This window comes from Mytilus galloprovincialis, chromosome 1, assembly GCF_965363235.1.
Source record: "Mytilus galloprovincialis chromosome 1, xbMytGall1.hap1.1, whole genome shotgun sequence".
In the NCBI taxonomy this organism is placed as follows: Eukaryota; Metazoa; Mollusca; class Bivalvia; order Mytilida; family Mytilidae; genus Mytilus; species Mytilus galloprovincialis.
The window spans coordinates 42,019,223-42,033,604 of record NC_134838.1 but is presented as its reverse complement, the minus strand read 5'-3'; the positions used below and the strand labels follow the sequence as shown (position 1 = coordinate 42,033,604).

General features: G+C 31.2%; 1 protein-coding gene across 6 annotated transcripts in view; it reads left to right on the top strand.

Annotated features, from left to right (window-relative positions):
• Positions 1 to 14,382, top strand: part of LOC143074926 (DCC-interacting protein 13-alpha-like) — a 55,423-nt gene that overhangs the window by 12,983 nt on the left and 28,058 nt on the right. For all 6 annotated transcript variants that reach the window (XM_076250161.1, XM_076250130.1, XM_076250146.1 and 3 more), the window contains exons 2-8: positions 6,188 to 6,286; positions 8,016 to 8,075; positions 8,447 to 8,518; positions 9,197 to 9,284; positions 9,965 to 10,006; positions 11,916 to 12,028; positions 13,488 to 13,666. In XM_076250161.1, coding sequence (XP_076106276.1) covers positions 6,188 to 6,286; positions 8,016 to 8,075; positions 8,447 to 8,518; positions 9,197 to 9,284; positions 9,965 to 10,006; positions 11,916 to 12,028; positions 13,488 to 13,666 — 653 coding nt within the window. The remainder of the gene's footprint in view (positions 1 to 6,187; positions 6,287 to 8,015; positions 8,076 to 8,446; positions 8,519 to 9,196; positions 9,285 to 9,964; positions 10,007 to 11,915; positions 12,029 to 13,487; positions 13,667 to 14,382) is intronic.

The window sequence follows — 14,382 nt, the reverse complement described above, 5'->3', positions numbered from 1 at the left end:
AAAAAAAAAAAAATTCTACAGCAGATCTAAACATGTATGAAATATTTGCGACTGGAAATTAAGCAACCAACAATCAATCAATCTACAGCAGCTTTGGAAATGCACTAGCTATTTGTTTTGTAATGTAACTGATATTTGGACTCCCCATATACTGCCTATTAATAGGAATATGTGTCAAGCATAACACTTATGCACTTCCTATCTTATCTCCTTTGAAACGACTCTGTCCTCAAATCTTTTTTCACACTTTTCTTAAAAACTATCCAGAACAGAAAGACTTTATATTCCTCCAGTAGCTTAACAATCATAAATTGTAGTGTGTAAGCACTTTTCTTCACTCACTCTTGTTTGTTAGACATCTGATTCTGTCAATGCTAGTGGGGTTTGCTTAGCACAACAAGACTAGCACTCTTGGTCTTTTTTATAATAACATTTTGTTTATTTAGAAATAATTGCGATGTTTTTATTATTGCGAAAAAATTCGGCAGGGACTGAGGGTTATAATCACAATGTTTTGAACTGGCATTTTGATTATTTTTTATATGAATGAAACAGAAATTTTCTCAATATCGCAAAATTTGAAATGCATTTTAGTCCCAAATGACAAAATCGCAATGATAAATGCATGCAATACATTTTCAATTTCTGAATATACAGTAACTTCTTTCAAAATGTGATATATATCTATTAAGCATAACAGTCATGTATGTTCAAAAGTAGCTGTTCAAAGCAGTATTTATTTCTATATCCAATCTTTTAGTGTACTTATCAGATTTAGAATTCATCAACCATTATATATAATGTTAAGCTTCTGTAATAATAAGTAATCACAGCGAGACAACGCATTTAAACAGATGTGACAAAATCAATCTGTGTGTCATATACAGACTTTCTTTGTATTTCCTCCAATGATTCATTTATTATAACTACACAGACATATATAATTGATATCTACTTGAAGTATAGTATACTTAATGACATTCATTATTTAAGCATGTATGTACATAAAGTACAGATAATAATACTGTATGACTTTAAATTTGTTCAATAAAAAGAAGAGAGATTTCAAAGAAAACCATCAAATGCACAATTTTTCAGCAATAACTTCAGCCCTCTGTACCCCTGGGTTTGTAACTGTAGCCCTTAATAATGCTGTCATTTGAAAAATCCTAGGCCAACCTTAAAAATATGTTTGTTTGCAGTTTTCCAACTGTACCTTCAGACTGAAGGGTCGGTTGGTAGGAAAAATATTTTATTTTATCAGCCAAAATACAGTTTAAACAAGCAGTTACACTAAACCAAGTTTCTTGTGAAGAAAAAAAAAACATTTTAAAACAACAAACACTGGACATGCTGAAAAGCAACATCAAATGAACAGGCATTTTCAGATAAAATTTTTTTTAACCAAAACTGAAACTTTAACATAGTGTCATTATCCAATTTATGACATAAAATATGGTATAATTATTAAATACTGGAACACTTATAAACAAGGAATGTCATTATGACTAGAACTGTTTTAAAGAAATATATTCAGACATGTATGCTTCTTGACTAGAATGTTTTCATGAGTAGAGTATTTTCATCAGAAAAATGTAGATATTAAAGATTTATAAGACAATGTATTAAAGAGTGTATTTTTAATAAAAAAAAATAACCATTGAATCTTCCTCAATTGAAAAAAAGGCAACTTGAAAAAAAAGTATTAAGACATTCGACTGTTTTCATATTTCTAACACTATTTAATTATATGTGATAAGGTTAAATTTTTGCCAGGCTTTAATGAAAACCAAAGAAATCTAAAGTTTGGGGTGAAATCCATAGCACCCCATTAAAAATAAATGGTCTGTACTGAAATGTTTTTAATGCATAAAAAAAATTGGCAGCATAGCTCCTAAGGACATGTTTTAATTGAATTCACACAGGCCACACAGTTTGGGTATATTTAATATTGTAAGAATTAGAATAATTGCAATGAGTGGGGCAGCCCCCCCTTATCCTAAAGGAGCATACTCATTGCAATCGATTTAATATAGAGAGACTCAGAGTATATTTATTTTTCAAGCTAACCATTCATTTTCTCTACATCTTTGTGTAGTAATTAGGGTTGCTTCTTATTGATTTGGCATGATCTATATCCATTAACATTTCAAATGAGCCCTTCCTCCGTACAGGCGTGTTTACAGATATCCATGAAGATTTAAGTCACGGAGGAGTGGTTTCATCTTGTCGTCTTCACAATGATTTGTAGAAAATATGCCATACTTCAAGCTGCTGTCGAATTATTTAACAACTGAAATTGGTTCCATAAAGTCAGGCTCCACAGATTCTGTACCCAATTTGTTTGAGACAGAATGGTTATCGTGTCAGATATGAATATCCGCTGCATCATTGTCAATGATATCATCACACATCATTACATGTGCCTGAATCTGTATAAACAGTTTACTAATAAACTTTTTTGTTTGTTATTTGTCTTAAAATTGACACGAGACGACATGGATACCTGTAAACAATTTCCATGTGCTTTATCATTAAATGGTCACATGAATGCTTTACGGGAAGCTAAGAAAAACCGAACTTGAAATGCGTAATTGACCCAGACTTTAAATCATTTCCGGAAAGGACCCAAAGTTCTAGATCGCGTCAATAGAAGTATTAAAAAAAATTTCTTCAAATTTAAAGCAATAAAATTTTCACGGTCGGGAGGATTTTCAAGGGTCGGTCGGTAAACTGCAAACAAACAATATTTTAATTTAAGCCCTACTGGTTTGAATGAGGTATTATATATTACATATAGTCTAACTAGACTCAATGCATAATTGCTACACGCTATACCAATTTAGTTTGGCAAGTTTTTCTTATTACACCTTTTAAGAAATAAACCCATTTCATTCCAGACATTAATTAAATGAAGTACAAATGTACTGATGAATAAACTGTGAGCACATGACTTGCAGCCAGGTTCATTATTTATATATTGATTTTGGCAAAGGAAGAGGTGAATTTGTTATAATTAATTAATAGTGATTAAATATTTAAACATTTACACTATAACAAAAAAGGTGGGGATTCATGTACTATTGTTTTTGAATGCCCCATTTATGAGCATAATGTTTTTTTTGGTCTAGCTGTGTGTTTGTTCGTCCCTTCGTTCAATCAACTTGAAACTTAGTACACATGTTAATTCCCTATGACATGATATTTCTAATTTTGATGCCAAACTAGAGTTGTGACCCCAATTTCACGGTCCACTGAAAACAGAAATGATAGTGCGATTGGGGGCCTTTGGGGCATCCGTGTACTATGGACACATTCTTGTTTGTATTTATTTTTATTTTTGTTTTTAGTTGTAACATAAACTTTTTAGATATTTTCTGTACTAGAATGATGTTTTTAAAACTGAGTCGCCTTGTGTGTCTCTTACCAGTGAAGTTCTAAGAATCGGCAAGGAAAACTATGGTTACTTTGAGAGAACACTGCTATCCTGTAACCAGTTGCAGCAGCTGGTCTATGCCAATTATCATGATTATTCTTAACCATGACTTCAACCTTAAGTCTATTGTATATACAAATTCCATATTTTTAACGCACTAGGTGTCTTATAATTTGGAAACTCAGTACACTATGTGATATAACTTTAATAAAGCAAAAATGGAGTACAATTTAACAACAGCTAGGATTCACTATGTGTCAATGCAAAATGCAAGATGTACATATCTGTCAGTGTCTGGCATAGTTACTCTGACCTTAATTTCATTTTCATGGATTTTTTATAATGTTTAACCCTGCCACATTATGTATGTATGTGCCTGTCCAAAGTCAGGAGCCTGTAATTCAGTGGTTGTCATTTGTAAATGTGTTACTAATATTTGTATTTCGTTCATTTTTTTATATAAATAAAGTCGTTAGTTTCTCGTTTGAATTGTTTTACATTTTCATTTCGGGGCCTTTTACAACTGACTATGGGATATGGGCTTTGCTCATTGTTGAAGGCCATACAGTGACCTATAGTTGTTAATTTCTGTGCCATTTTGGTCTCTTGTGGACAGTTGTCTGATTGGCAATCATACCACATCTTCTTTTTTATATTATGTTAATGTGAAAACTATAATAAAACCTTCATATATCAGACTATCTATATAAATTCAATCATAAGTAAAGCAGGAGAGACATTTTAGCCTAGTCTATGTTCTTTATACAAAAGTTACATAGAAATGAATACTTTCCAGCTTGTTAACCAGTGAAATAAAGAATGGATTTTGTCGTTGTTATAAAGCAATTAACTTCATGTGTACCTCATAAATTATGATGCACATGTAATTGGTGATTGTTTTCTGTTACTGAAATGTCGTTAAGTCAAAGTGAATTATCAAACTTACTGGATATTTTTAGTTGTGTTTTGTGGTTTGGCTATAAACAATACCTAAACTAGGTGATACAATTGATATTAATCCTCTGTGTATGTCGCAATAGTAAAATTCAATCTATAACCCATTTGTAATAATTTGATGTCTTTCTAAATTTGTCTAGATTGTTAAAACTTCATTGTCAGATAGATATTGATTCTGTGACATACCACATCCAAAAACACGGTGATTAAAGTTTTAGAACACAGATCATCACGGCAATCTGTTTATCTTGTGTGGTTTTCATCAATAAATGTAGGTATTCCTATAAACAATAATTAGGCTTACCAGAAATAGGAATAAAACTGATTGAAATTAACTAAGTAATCTGTTATAACTAATGTACATACTTCAAAGCAAGTAACAATCAATGTATGTATACTGGCTAGATAATCTCTTCAAGTGCATATACAAATGATGTAATAAGTCTTTTCAGGCAATGTAGAATTATCAAAACTAGATCTTCTTTCAGTTATATACATTTTAAGAAAATTGTACAAAAAAGCTAGTTCCAGTCAGGGGCTGATCCTGTCATTTTAAAAGGGGGGCTGGTGGTTTCATTCATATGTCCTCATGTCCCCATTCAAAAGCATTGATCATCAAGGGTTCCACTATGGTAATAACAAGGGACCTATAACAAGGTACCAATAAAAGTAATTTGAATGAACCTATAATCTTTCTCTCTGCTCAGTAATAATTATGAATTACAGATTTGACTTAAGATTTTAGTGAAGGAGAGAACTGGTTAGAATCTGATTAAAAAAAGAAGCTAATTGTTCACATCATACACTTATTAAATTAACATGGACTTTGCTTTTTAACCTTTCATAGTTGGCAGCATGACTATGTAAACGAAAAACTACTAGGCTAACATACATGTATGTATCAACTGATGGTGCTTGTTAGTTTATTAGTTAGACATGTCTTTCAATAGGATAGTCAGAGTAGACGTCATGTCTCTTAATAGGATAGTCAGAGTAGACATGTCTCTCAATAGGATAGTAAGAGTAGACATGTCTCTCAATAGGACAGTCAGAGTAGGCATGTCTCTCAATAGGACAGTCAGAGTAGACATGTCTCTCAATAGGACAGTCAGAGTAGGCATGTCTCTCAATAGGACAGTCAGAGTAGACATGTCTCTCAATAGGACAGTCAGAGTAGGCATGTCTCTCAATAGGACAGTCAGAGTAGACATGTCTCTCAATAGGACAGTCAGAGTAGACATGTCTCTCAATAGGACAGTCAGAGTAGGCATGTCTCTCAATAGGACAGTCAGAGTAGACATGTCTCTCAATAGGACAGTCAGAGTAGACAACTGATTAGTATTTGACTATTCTTTGAAGAGGCATTATTAAGTTTGAGCTGTAATATGATCTTTTGTTCAGGCATAATTGATGAGATTTTCCATTTTTCCTTGGTATGGGATTTTTTTTTTAAGAGCATGTGTCAGTGATTTGGGAAAACATCAAAAGTTATATAGATACATACACGTAGATCTCATTTACCTATGGTTTATATTAAATTAATCAGTTATTATACAGAGGAATATTTTCTTGCAAAATTCTTATTTCACTTAAACTATTGCAATTGATAATAGTGAACCTTCATCATTGAGCAAAACCAGTACAGTTTAATCAGCCATATATATAATGTTCTTGAGTTTCTCTTTTAAAAAAGATGTTCTAAATAAAAGTATGTTTAGATGACATTGCATAAAGAAGTTGAAAAGCAGTTATTTTGATGATCAGCTTTATAAATGTATTATTTATCTCTTTCAGACAAGAAACCTCCTAAGAGTGTTTGAAAATGATGCCTTTGCATTGAAAAAGTATACATTAGGATTACATAATTGTTGTCAAAGAATTATGAAAGCACAGGTAATGTAATCTCATTTATTTTTACATTTTGACTAAATAAAAAAGGTGGTTTATTTAGATGGTATTTTTTTGCTGAACTTTTCTGAATACACATACACAGGCATACTTTTTAGGAAAAAAAGTTGGATGTAAATAGATTTATAAACAAATGGTGCCATTTAGAAAAACAATAATACTCATTATTATATATATATATAGGTGTATGTAAATACTGCTCTGAAATTATAATGTGGTTTTAATCCAAGCTGGCTATATATATATAATGCATAATGTAAAATAGTTAAACGTAATAAATTTCACACTGGGAAAGAATATGACACTTGAAGAAATGGTGTTTGCTTGATGAAAAACAATACACATATTTGTACACATATTCTGCTTATTCCATATTTCATGTATGTACAGTATACATTGAGACTTTTAAAAAAAAAATCAAAAATCAAATCAGTTTGAAAGAAACTTTGGTTTTGAATGAAAATAAATGCTTTTCTCCTTGTTTTGTGGCTTTGATGCAGAATATTACACAAAATAAATTATGCAGAAGCTGCAGTGTTTCTAGTTGACAGAAAGTGGATAAATTTTAGTTTATTGATTGTCTGTCAAAACTTGTTCTCTTTGAAACCTGCTGGTTACACTGTTACAGTTTGATGGTTTTTTTTCAAACAAAAGTTGTTTTGATTTTTTTGGTTGATTTTCTGTTCCCTGTACAAAAATGAAAAAAAGTTGTCCATTAATGTACCAAACACTACCAGATCATGTTCTTTTATGTAGAAATTTCACCATTTAATAGATCAATTTGATTTTTGGTGTTTAACATCATTTGCTGTGCTATTTTCATAGTCAAATTGAGTAATCAACAAGATGAAAAAAAGTTTGGTCTATTTATTTTGACAATAACTGCTTCATTTTTTTCTTTTCAAAAGCTGATAATAAAATGAAATCTCCAAGAAATACACATCTAGTGATTCATTTTAATGAACAGGGCCATTAAGTCTGTTTATTACATATATGTGATTCAAAGAAAGTATACAATGTAAATTCATAAAATTAAAAAAAATATATATTTGATCTTTGAAAATATTTATTTTTATGTTTATAAATCAGTACACAGCAATTAATAATGTGTAATAATTGACCCCTTGTCAAAATGCTTTGAAATGTTAATGACATAATGAATATAATTGAAAATAGTACATGATGATGATTTTTATGGATAAATAGAGACATGGGGGCGTATGTCAATAAGACAGCAACCACATGACACATAAATATTATTAAAAAAGAACTGAAAGACATTTAAAAGTCAACGTACAGTCTTACTTTTTATTTTGCCTTAGTTTTATCTACATTACATACTATACCCTAGTAGCAGTCTACACCAAAATCTTTTCCAACTATTAAGTTTGAAGACAGATATTCATTCCAGTACTTTTCTAATGTGTCTAAACAAAATTTGGAAAATACATGTACTTTAAATAATAGACCAAATAAAGGTTTACTAGTCTGAGGCATTGGACCAGTGGCTATCGATGCAGACTGTTATTTGAACTAGATTTGAAGTTAGGAAAACTGCAGAATTGTGTATACATGGGATTAAAGTTCCTTAGATTTGTCATACAGAATATTTTGTCATAAAGATTAAGGTAGAGATTACTTATTTTTTATCAATGTAAACTTCAGATGTGAAGAATATTCTATATTTTAAATTTCATAATTGACTATTTTTCAGAATGAATTATGTGCAGCAACACAAGCATTGTCTCAGCAACTTAGAGATTATGAAATACAGGTATAAGATCTTACATACTACAGAATGAGAACTTTTTAAAGTTTCAGAAACAAAAAGTAATAAAGTCAAAAATACAATTCAAGCAGTTATAGAGAGCAAAGATATTTTCTTGGCTCTATATGGAATGCATTTTAGTAGGTTTGTTTTGTAAAAAAAAACCTAAATTTGATTAATGAATGCTGAATGTCCAGTGTCAAATTTAATACATACAATTGTATAATAACTTGCATAGGTCTAGAAGACTATTTGTCATTCACAAACATATTAAGTTTAATTTGCTACATTATTTGAGACGTTGAAATGCTCTTGATATGCTCTGTATCTAATAAAATATATTGTTGTTTTCACATATAATATTTATATTATTTCAGACTTTTCCTTTAGAGCCAGAAGACAGTATACTAACTACAACATTAAAACAGTTTTCTAGTTACTTAGATGATGTTAGTATGATACAATTAAGTATGAATAAATCATTAATGCTAATCAACCCCTGACTGTGATTCAAGAATGATTGCATGTATCAGTCCTATAACAAAGGATCCATCAACATCAGCATCATTTATATAGTAAATGCAATATTTAATCACATACATGTACTAGAAGGTAGTCGATTGGTTATATCACAAACACCCCAAAAATAATTATTAGAACTATTTTGATACACACTGTACATGATATGAATGATAGTAGGTTGTAGTCAATATTAAAGTTGTCATAAGGTCTATAATAAAGAGCAACTTTTTGAATTTTGGATCATTTAAAACCAAGGAATGTAAATACAAGTTGAAAGATGAGTGATGATAGTATAACAGTTTTAACATTATAGAATTACAAATGGAAAGGGGGATTGATAAAAAAGACAACAACCCAACAAAAGGGCAGAAAACAGCCCAAGGCCACCAATGGGTCTTCAATGCAGTGAGAAAATTCAGCATCTGGAGGCCAGCTTCAGCTGTCCCCTAAACAAAAATGTATACTTGTTAAGAGAAATTGACACCATACTTAACCCTGACACATATAAATGAAGCAATATTAAAATAAACACACATCAGTCTATATGTAAAATGTGTTTCCAATTTTAACATTACCGTAGTCTATTGTATAATATTTTATTCTAGGTAAGTTCAATACAGCAAGTTTTATCAGCGCAGTATTCAGAAACAATGATGTATCCTATGTCTAGATTCATTCAAGCAGATCTTGAAGGTAAAAATAATGAGAATGTCATCTAAACTATGAGTAATCAGAATAGTAACTGATCAAACAGGAAACTGGGATTACTTCATTTCAAAGTGTTAAAACAGTTTTAGCTAAATATGTATATGCCTGTCCCAAGTCAGGAGCCTGTAATTCAGTGGTTGTCGTTTGTTTATGTGTTACATATTTGTTTTTATGTTATTTTTTTTATTTAAATAAGGCCGTTATTTTTCTTGTTTGAATTGTTTTACATTGTCAATTCAGGGCCTTTTATAGCTGACTATGCGGTATAGGCTTTGCTCATTGTTGGAGGCTGTACGGTGAACTATAGTTGTTAATGTTTGTGTCATTTTGGTCTCTTGTGGACAGTTGTCTCATTGGCAATCATACCACATCTTCTTTTTCATATTGACTTCTGATGAATTTTTTTTCAGTAAGTCAAAGTGCTGAATGCAAATAACTGATTTTAACTTATAAAACACTTCACTTTATAGACACCTCAAATATTTCTGATATAAGATAAGTGAAATCTTCAGTTGTATATTATCAAAGAAAATCAAGTCAATTGATAAAACTATAAAAGACATTTATGAAAGTGTGTACAAAAGTGAATTTGAGAAATTTAAAGAATGTTTTAAATGAACTTTTCCAAAGGTCAAATATATGGCATCTTTTCTTTTGCTTTTCAGAGGTATCAACCCTGTGTGAAATGTTTCAGATAGCAACAACTGGTAAGAAAGATATATTTATTGTTATGCCCACCACTAGGCTTAGTGACCAATAAGGTTTTACCCTTGTCTGTCTGTACATCCCTATGTCCTGATATTGGTTTCCGTTTCCCAATGTTAGTTTGCCTGAACCAAATTTTATGACATTCATACAAAATGCTTGTTACCACCAAATACAGAACAATTTAGGGTGGCACCACTTTAATGTCTTAAGTTATGTCCCTTTATTGATTCGTTCATATTTATAAGTTGGGGCATATCCTCTTGGTAGTTTCCTTTACAATTGTATAATTTATGAGGAATCTTAGACTGATTTCACACTTTTCACTGTAACCATGCAGAGTTATTGGAATTGGATTTGTAAGGAATAGACTAGTATTTGAAAAATGTCACAATCTCACTCAAGTATGTTGGACTCACCAAATAATTTGGTAAGATAAAAGATTGACTCTCCAAATTACTTCGCATGATAAAAGATGGACTCACAAAATAACTTTGTAAGATAAAAGATTGACTCTCCAAATTACTTCGCATGATAAAAGATGGACTCCAAAAATAACTTTGTAAGATAAAAGATTGACTCTCCAAATTACTTCGCATGATAAAAGATGGACTCACAAAATAACTTTGTAAGATAAAAGATTGACTTACCAAATTACTTCGCATGATAAAAGATGGACTCACAAAATAACTTTGTAAGATAAAAGATTGACTCACCAAATTACTTCGCATGATAAAAGATGGACTCACAAAATGACTTTGTAAGGTAAAAGATGGACTCTCCAAATTACTTCCCATGATAAAAGATGGACTCACAAAATAACTTTGTAAGATAAAAGATTGACTTTCCAAATTACTTCCCATGATAAAAGATGGACTCACAAAATAACTTTGTAAGATAAAAGATTGACTTACCAAATTACTTCGCATGATAAAAGATGGACTCACAAAATAACTTTGTAAGATAAAAGATTGACTCTCCAAATTACTTCGCATGATAAAAGATGGAATTAAAGAACTTTTTCTTGGCCTTTGTCCTCCGTTATTAAACATCCCCTTTAAGCATTTAAAAGATTGCTTGGTCCTGGCTTATTGTGTGATTGTAGCTCAGCTGTTTATTGAATGTATATAAATACTGCCTATAGCTAAAGGAGAGCGAGGCAATGATTGGAGAAAGGTAGCATTTGATTTATCTCCCTTGCATTGACTAGTGTTGTTAAACATATCAAATTCTTCTCATTTGAATTATTATTAATAAATTTTGATGATGAATTTTGTATAACCACACATTATGTTTGAACCACTCACTTCACAGCAATATATGTAGCACCTAGAAAAGTGATAGCAGGATGTTAATTTTTGGTTAGTCTATGTATAGGCACATTGATTTGTGTTCTTTCAGAATGGCAGTTTCACAATAATGGAAAAAGAGAAAGGTCTTGAATGATCTAAAGCATATAGTTGTCAAATTTTCTTTTTGAGAACTCCTTTAAAAGTTTTAAATATTATTTGAAAGAACCATGCCTTATATATGCAACAAGAAAGTTACTTTGCAGATCTTGTAACTAATATGGCTGCCATTGATGCTTTTAATTGAATATTGCTTGATGCTGTCAGCTGATAATTTTAACTTTGTCATTTTTTTCCAACTGAAGTTTTTAAATCGGTAAGTTACAGGAAAGTTTTTGCAAGAAAAGATGTGGGGTAAATGCCTATGAAGTAGAGATCCAACATTACAAAAAACCTAAAGACGTCTAGAGGTCAACATATAATCTTCAGTATTTAGAAATATAATAGTTGTTGAATATTTCATGATTTTTTTCTACATTTTATTTTAGGCAAGTTGAGTATCTGTGAAAAGAAAGCTTGATATTTTCCAACTATATACATTAAAACCATTTTTTTTTTATAGAACATGAAAGTGCAATAAAGAATTATATGAAATTACCAAAAAAGAAAGAAAATGATAGACAACGAATGGAGTATAATGAAGAATTGTATGGAATGAGAAAAAAGTTTCACCAGGTAAAAACAACATCAAAATCTGTAAACCAACTTATTTTCGGGGATACTTTATTTCATGTTTAGCCCTTTCTAGTTCATTTCACCATTCTTAATTTTACTTGTTGAACCGGTAGTTAAGTAAGGAAAAATCCAAGTTTTACATATTCATGACTATTTATATTCACTATATTTTTCTACTCTGGAAAGTCTTGAAAATAAATCGCTTGTGAAAATAAGTTGGTTTACAGTCAGGGGTCGAATTTAAGCTCTTTTGTGTACTGGCCAGCCGGACAAGTGGACTGAAAACTCTACTGGTCCGGCTCCAAATCTACTGGTCCTGTAAAAATTACATTAATTTGACAAACACTAATATAAATTTTTCACATATTGTACAGTTCATTAAATTCCGATCTACTATATAATGCAACCATTCACGATCTTTTTCCCATGATTTTTGGTATTTGCGTTTCCTTTTGTCACTTTCGTATACTTTATTTTGATCTTCCTTTTGATTTTCAGTTATCTTTAATTTTTTTGTCCGGCGGTTTAACTCCTTCCAAAAATTTCCACATTTTATATTGTTGTGAAGGATGCTCACCAGAGATATTAATTAACTTGATCAATTGTAATACCCCCAGTACCGTGTAATTGATTTCACAGGTAAATTGTTTTGTAAACAAACGGATATTGCGATGCAATCAGTGATTTTTATCGACTAATTTCTACTGGTCCACCGGACCACCAGCTGACAAAATCTACTGGTCCGACGTAAATTTTACTAGTCCTGGACTACCGGACTAGCGCTAATTTCGACCCCTGTTTACAGTAGTAGCAAACAAATTTGGAAGACAAATAAAATTTGTAATTCCTTACAGTATACATGTATATTCTCATCACAATAAATTTTTGAACCTTTTGTCAATTAGTCCTTTATCACTTTTGTGTTGGCAGGAGAGGGTCATTCTAAGAACAAAATAAATATTTTAAAAAGTTCTGTAGTAAATACTTTTGTTATAATAAATGTCTGCCTTTTATTTACGAGTCTGAATGTAAAAATTAAAACTTGCTTTCCTGTATAGTCAAAACTACATTTAAATTATTGTGAATTTCTGATCAAATGACTACCTAAATTTAGTTTCATTGCATGTAATCTTGAAATAGATACAAATGTAGTTAATCTTCAAAAGTGATGAAATGGCCCTTTCAGTAAGATATAAATAGGGTTAAAAAAGGCCCTTATCTCATTGCCTGAGTAATTCTTTCTTGTATCTTTTCCCTTGATTCAAAGATGTTATGTGTCTCTCCTATTTTTCAGATCTTAATCAGTCAATGGTTATCGGTTTTCCCATAGCAAAACATGAACTTACCCATAGTTATGCTTATGAGAGGGGAAAATTATAATGACAATTTCAATTTGTTGACCTCAAAATTTTAACCAACCAACAGTTTAGTGATTTTGTGATTTCTTTTGTTTTTACAGACAGGTCTGCATTACTACTCCAGTTTAAATGCCTTACAGTACAAAAGAAAATGTTCCTTATTGGAGCCAATACTGGGATATATGCATGCACAACGAGCCTTCTTTCAGATGGGTCAGGATGCTGTGTGTAAAAAAGAAATAGAAGAATTCTTAAACAACATAAATGCTAGTGTACAAGGGTAAATATATTAAACCATGTTTAAACCAGACTGTAGTGGTGGCTCTCTGCTGTTTTCTGCTCTTTGGTTAGGTTGTTGTCTCTTTGACACATCCTTCATTTCCATTCTCAATTCTATTAAGACATTTTTAGGCCTTTTATAGCTTGCTATTTGGTGTGAGCAGAGGCTACGTTTTGAAGACAGTACTTTGACCTATAATGGTTTACTTTTACAAATTGTGACTTAGATGGAAAGTTGTCTCATTGGCAATAATACCACATCTTTTTATATCTATTTAAACCTGAACCTGTTCAAATGATCTGCAGTATTTATAGTACTGCAACCAGAGTTCATTTTTTAAAACTTTAATGGTCCGGAAGAACACACACCTAAATTATATATCGATGGAAAGATGAAAACGTGTACAAAAAGAAAAGCTGGGTCGTAAAAATCCATAGTGGTCAAAATTTTGTGAAATTGAGGTCAAAGGTCAGACCTAAAAATATCAATATTTCCACCACAAGGACAAAAAGGAGAAATAATCTGATATTTATTCAATAGAATGCTACAAAAACGATTCAATCATAAGCATATGGTATAAACGACAAATTTGACTACTTATATGAAGAGCTGCCATTACAAAATGGCTAGATTTGGAACCTTCTGAATTTTTCCATTTAAGACGTAGCAAAAGAAGAAGTGGCCTTGACCTTTTCACATCCATAAACTTTCATATT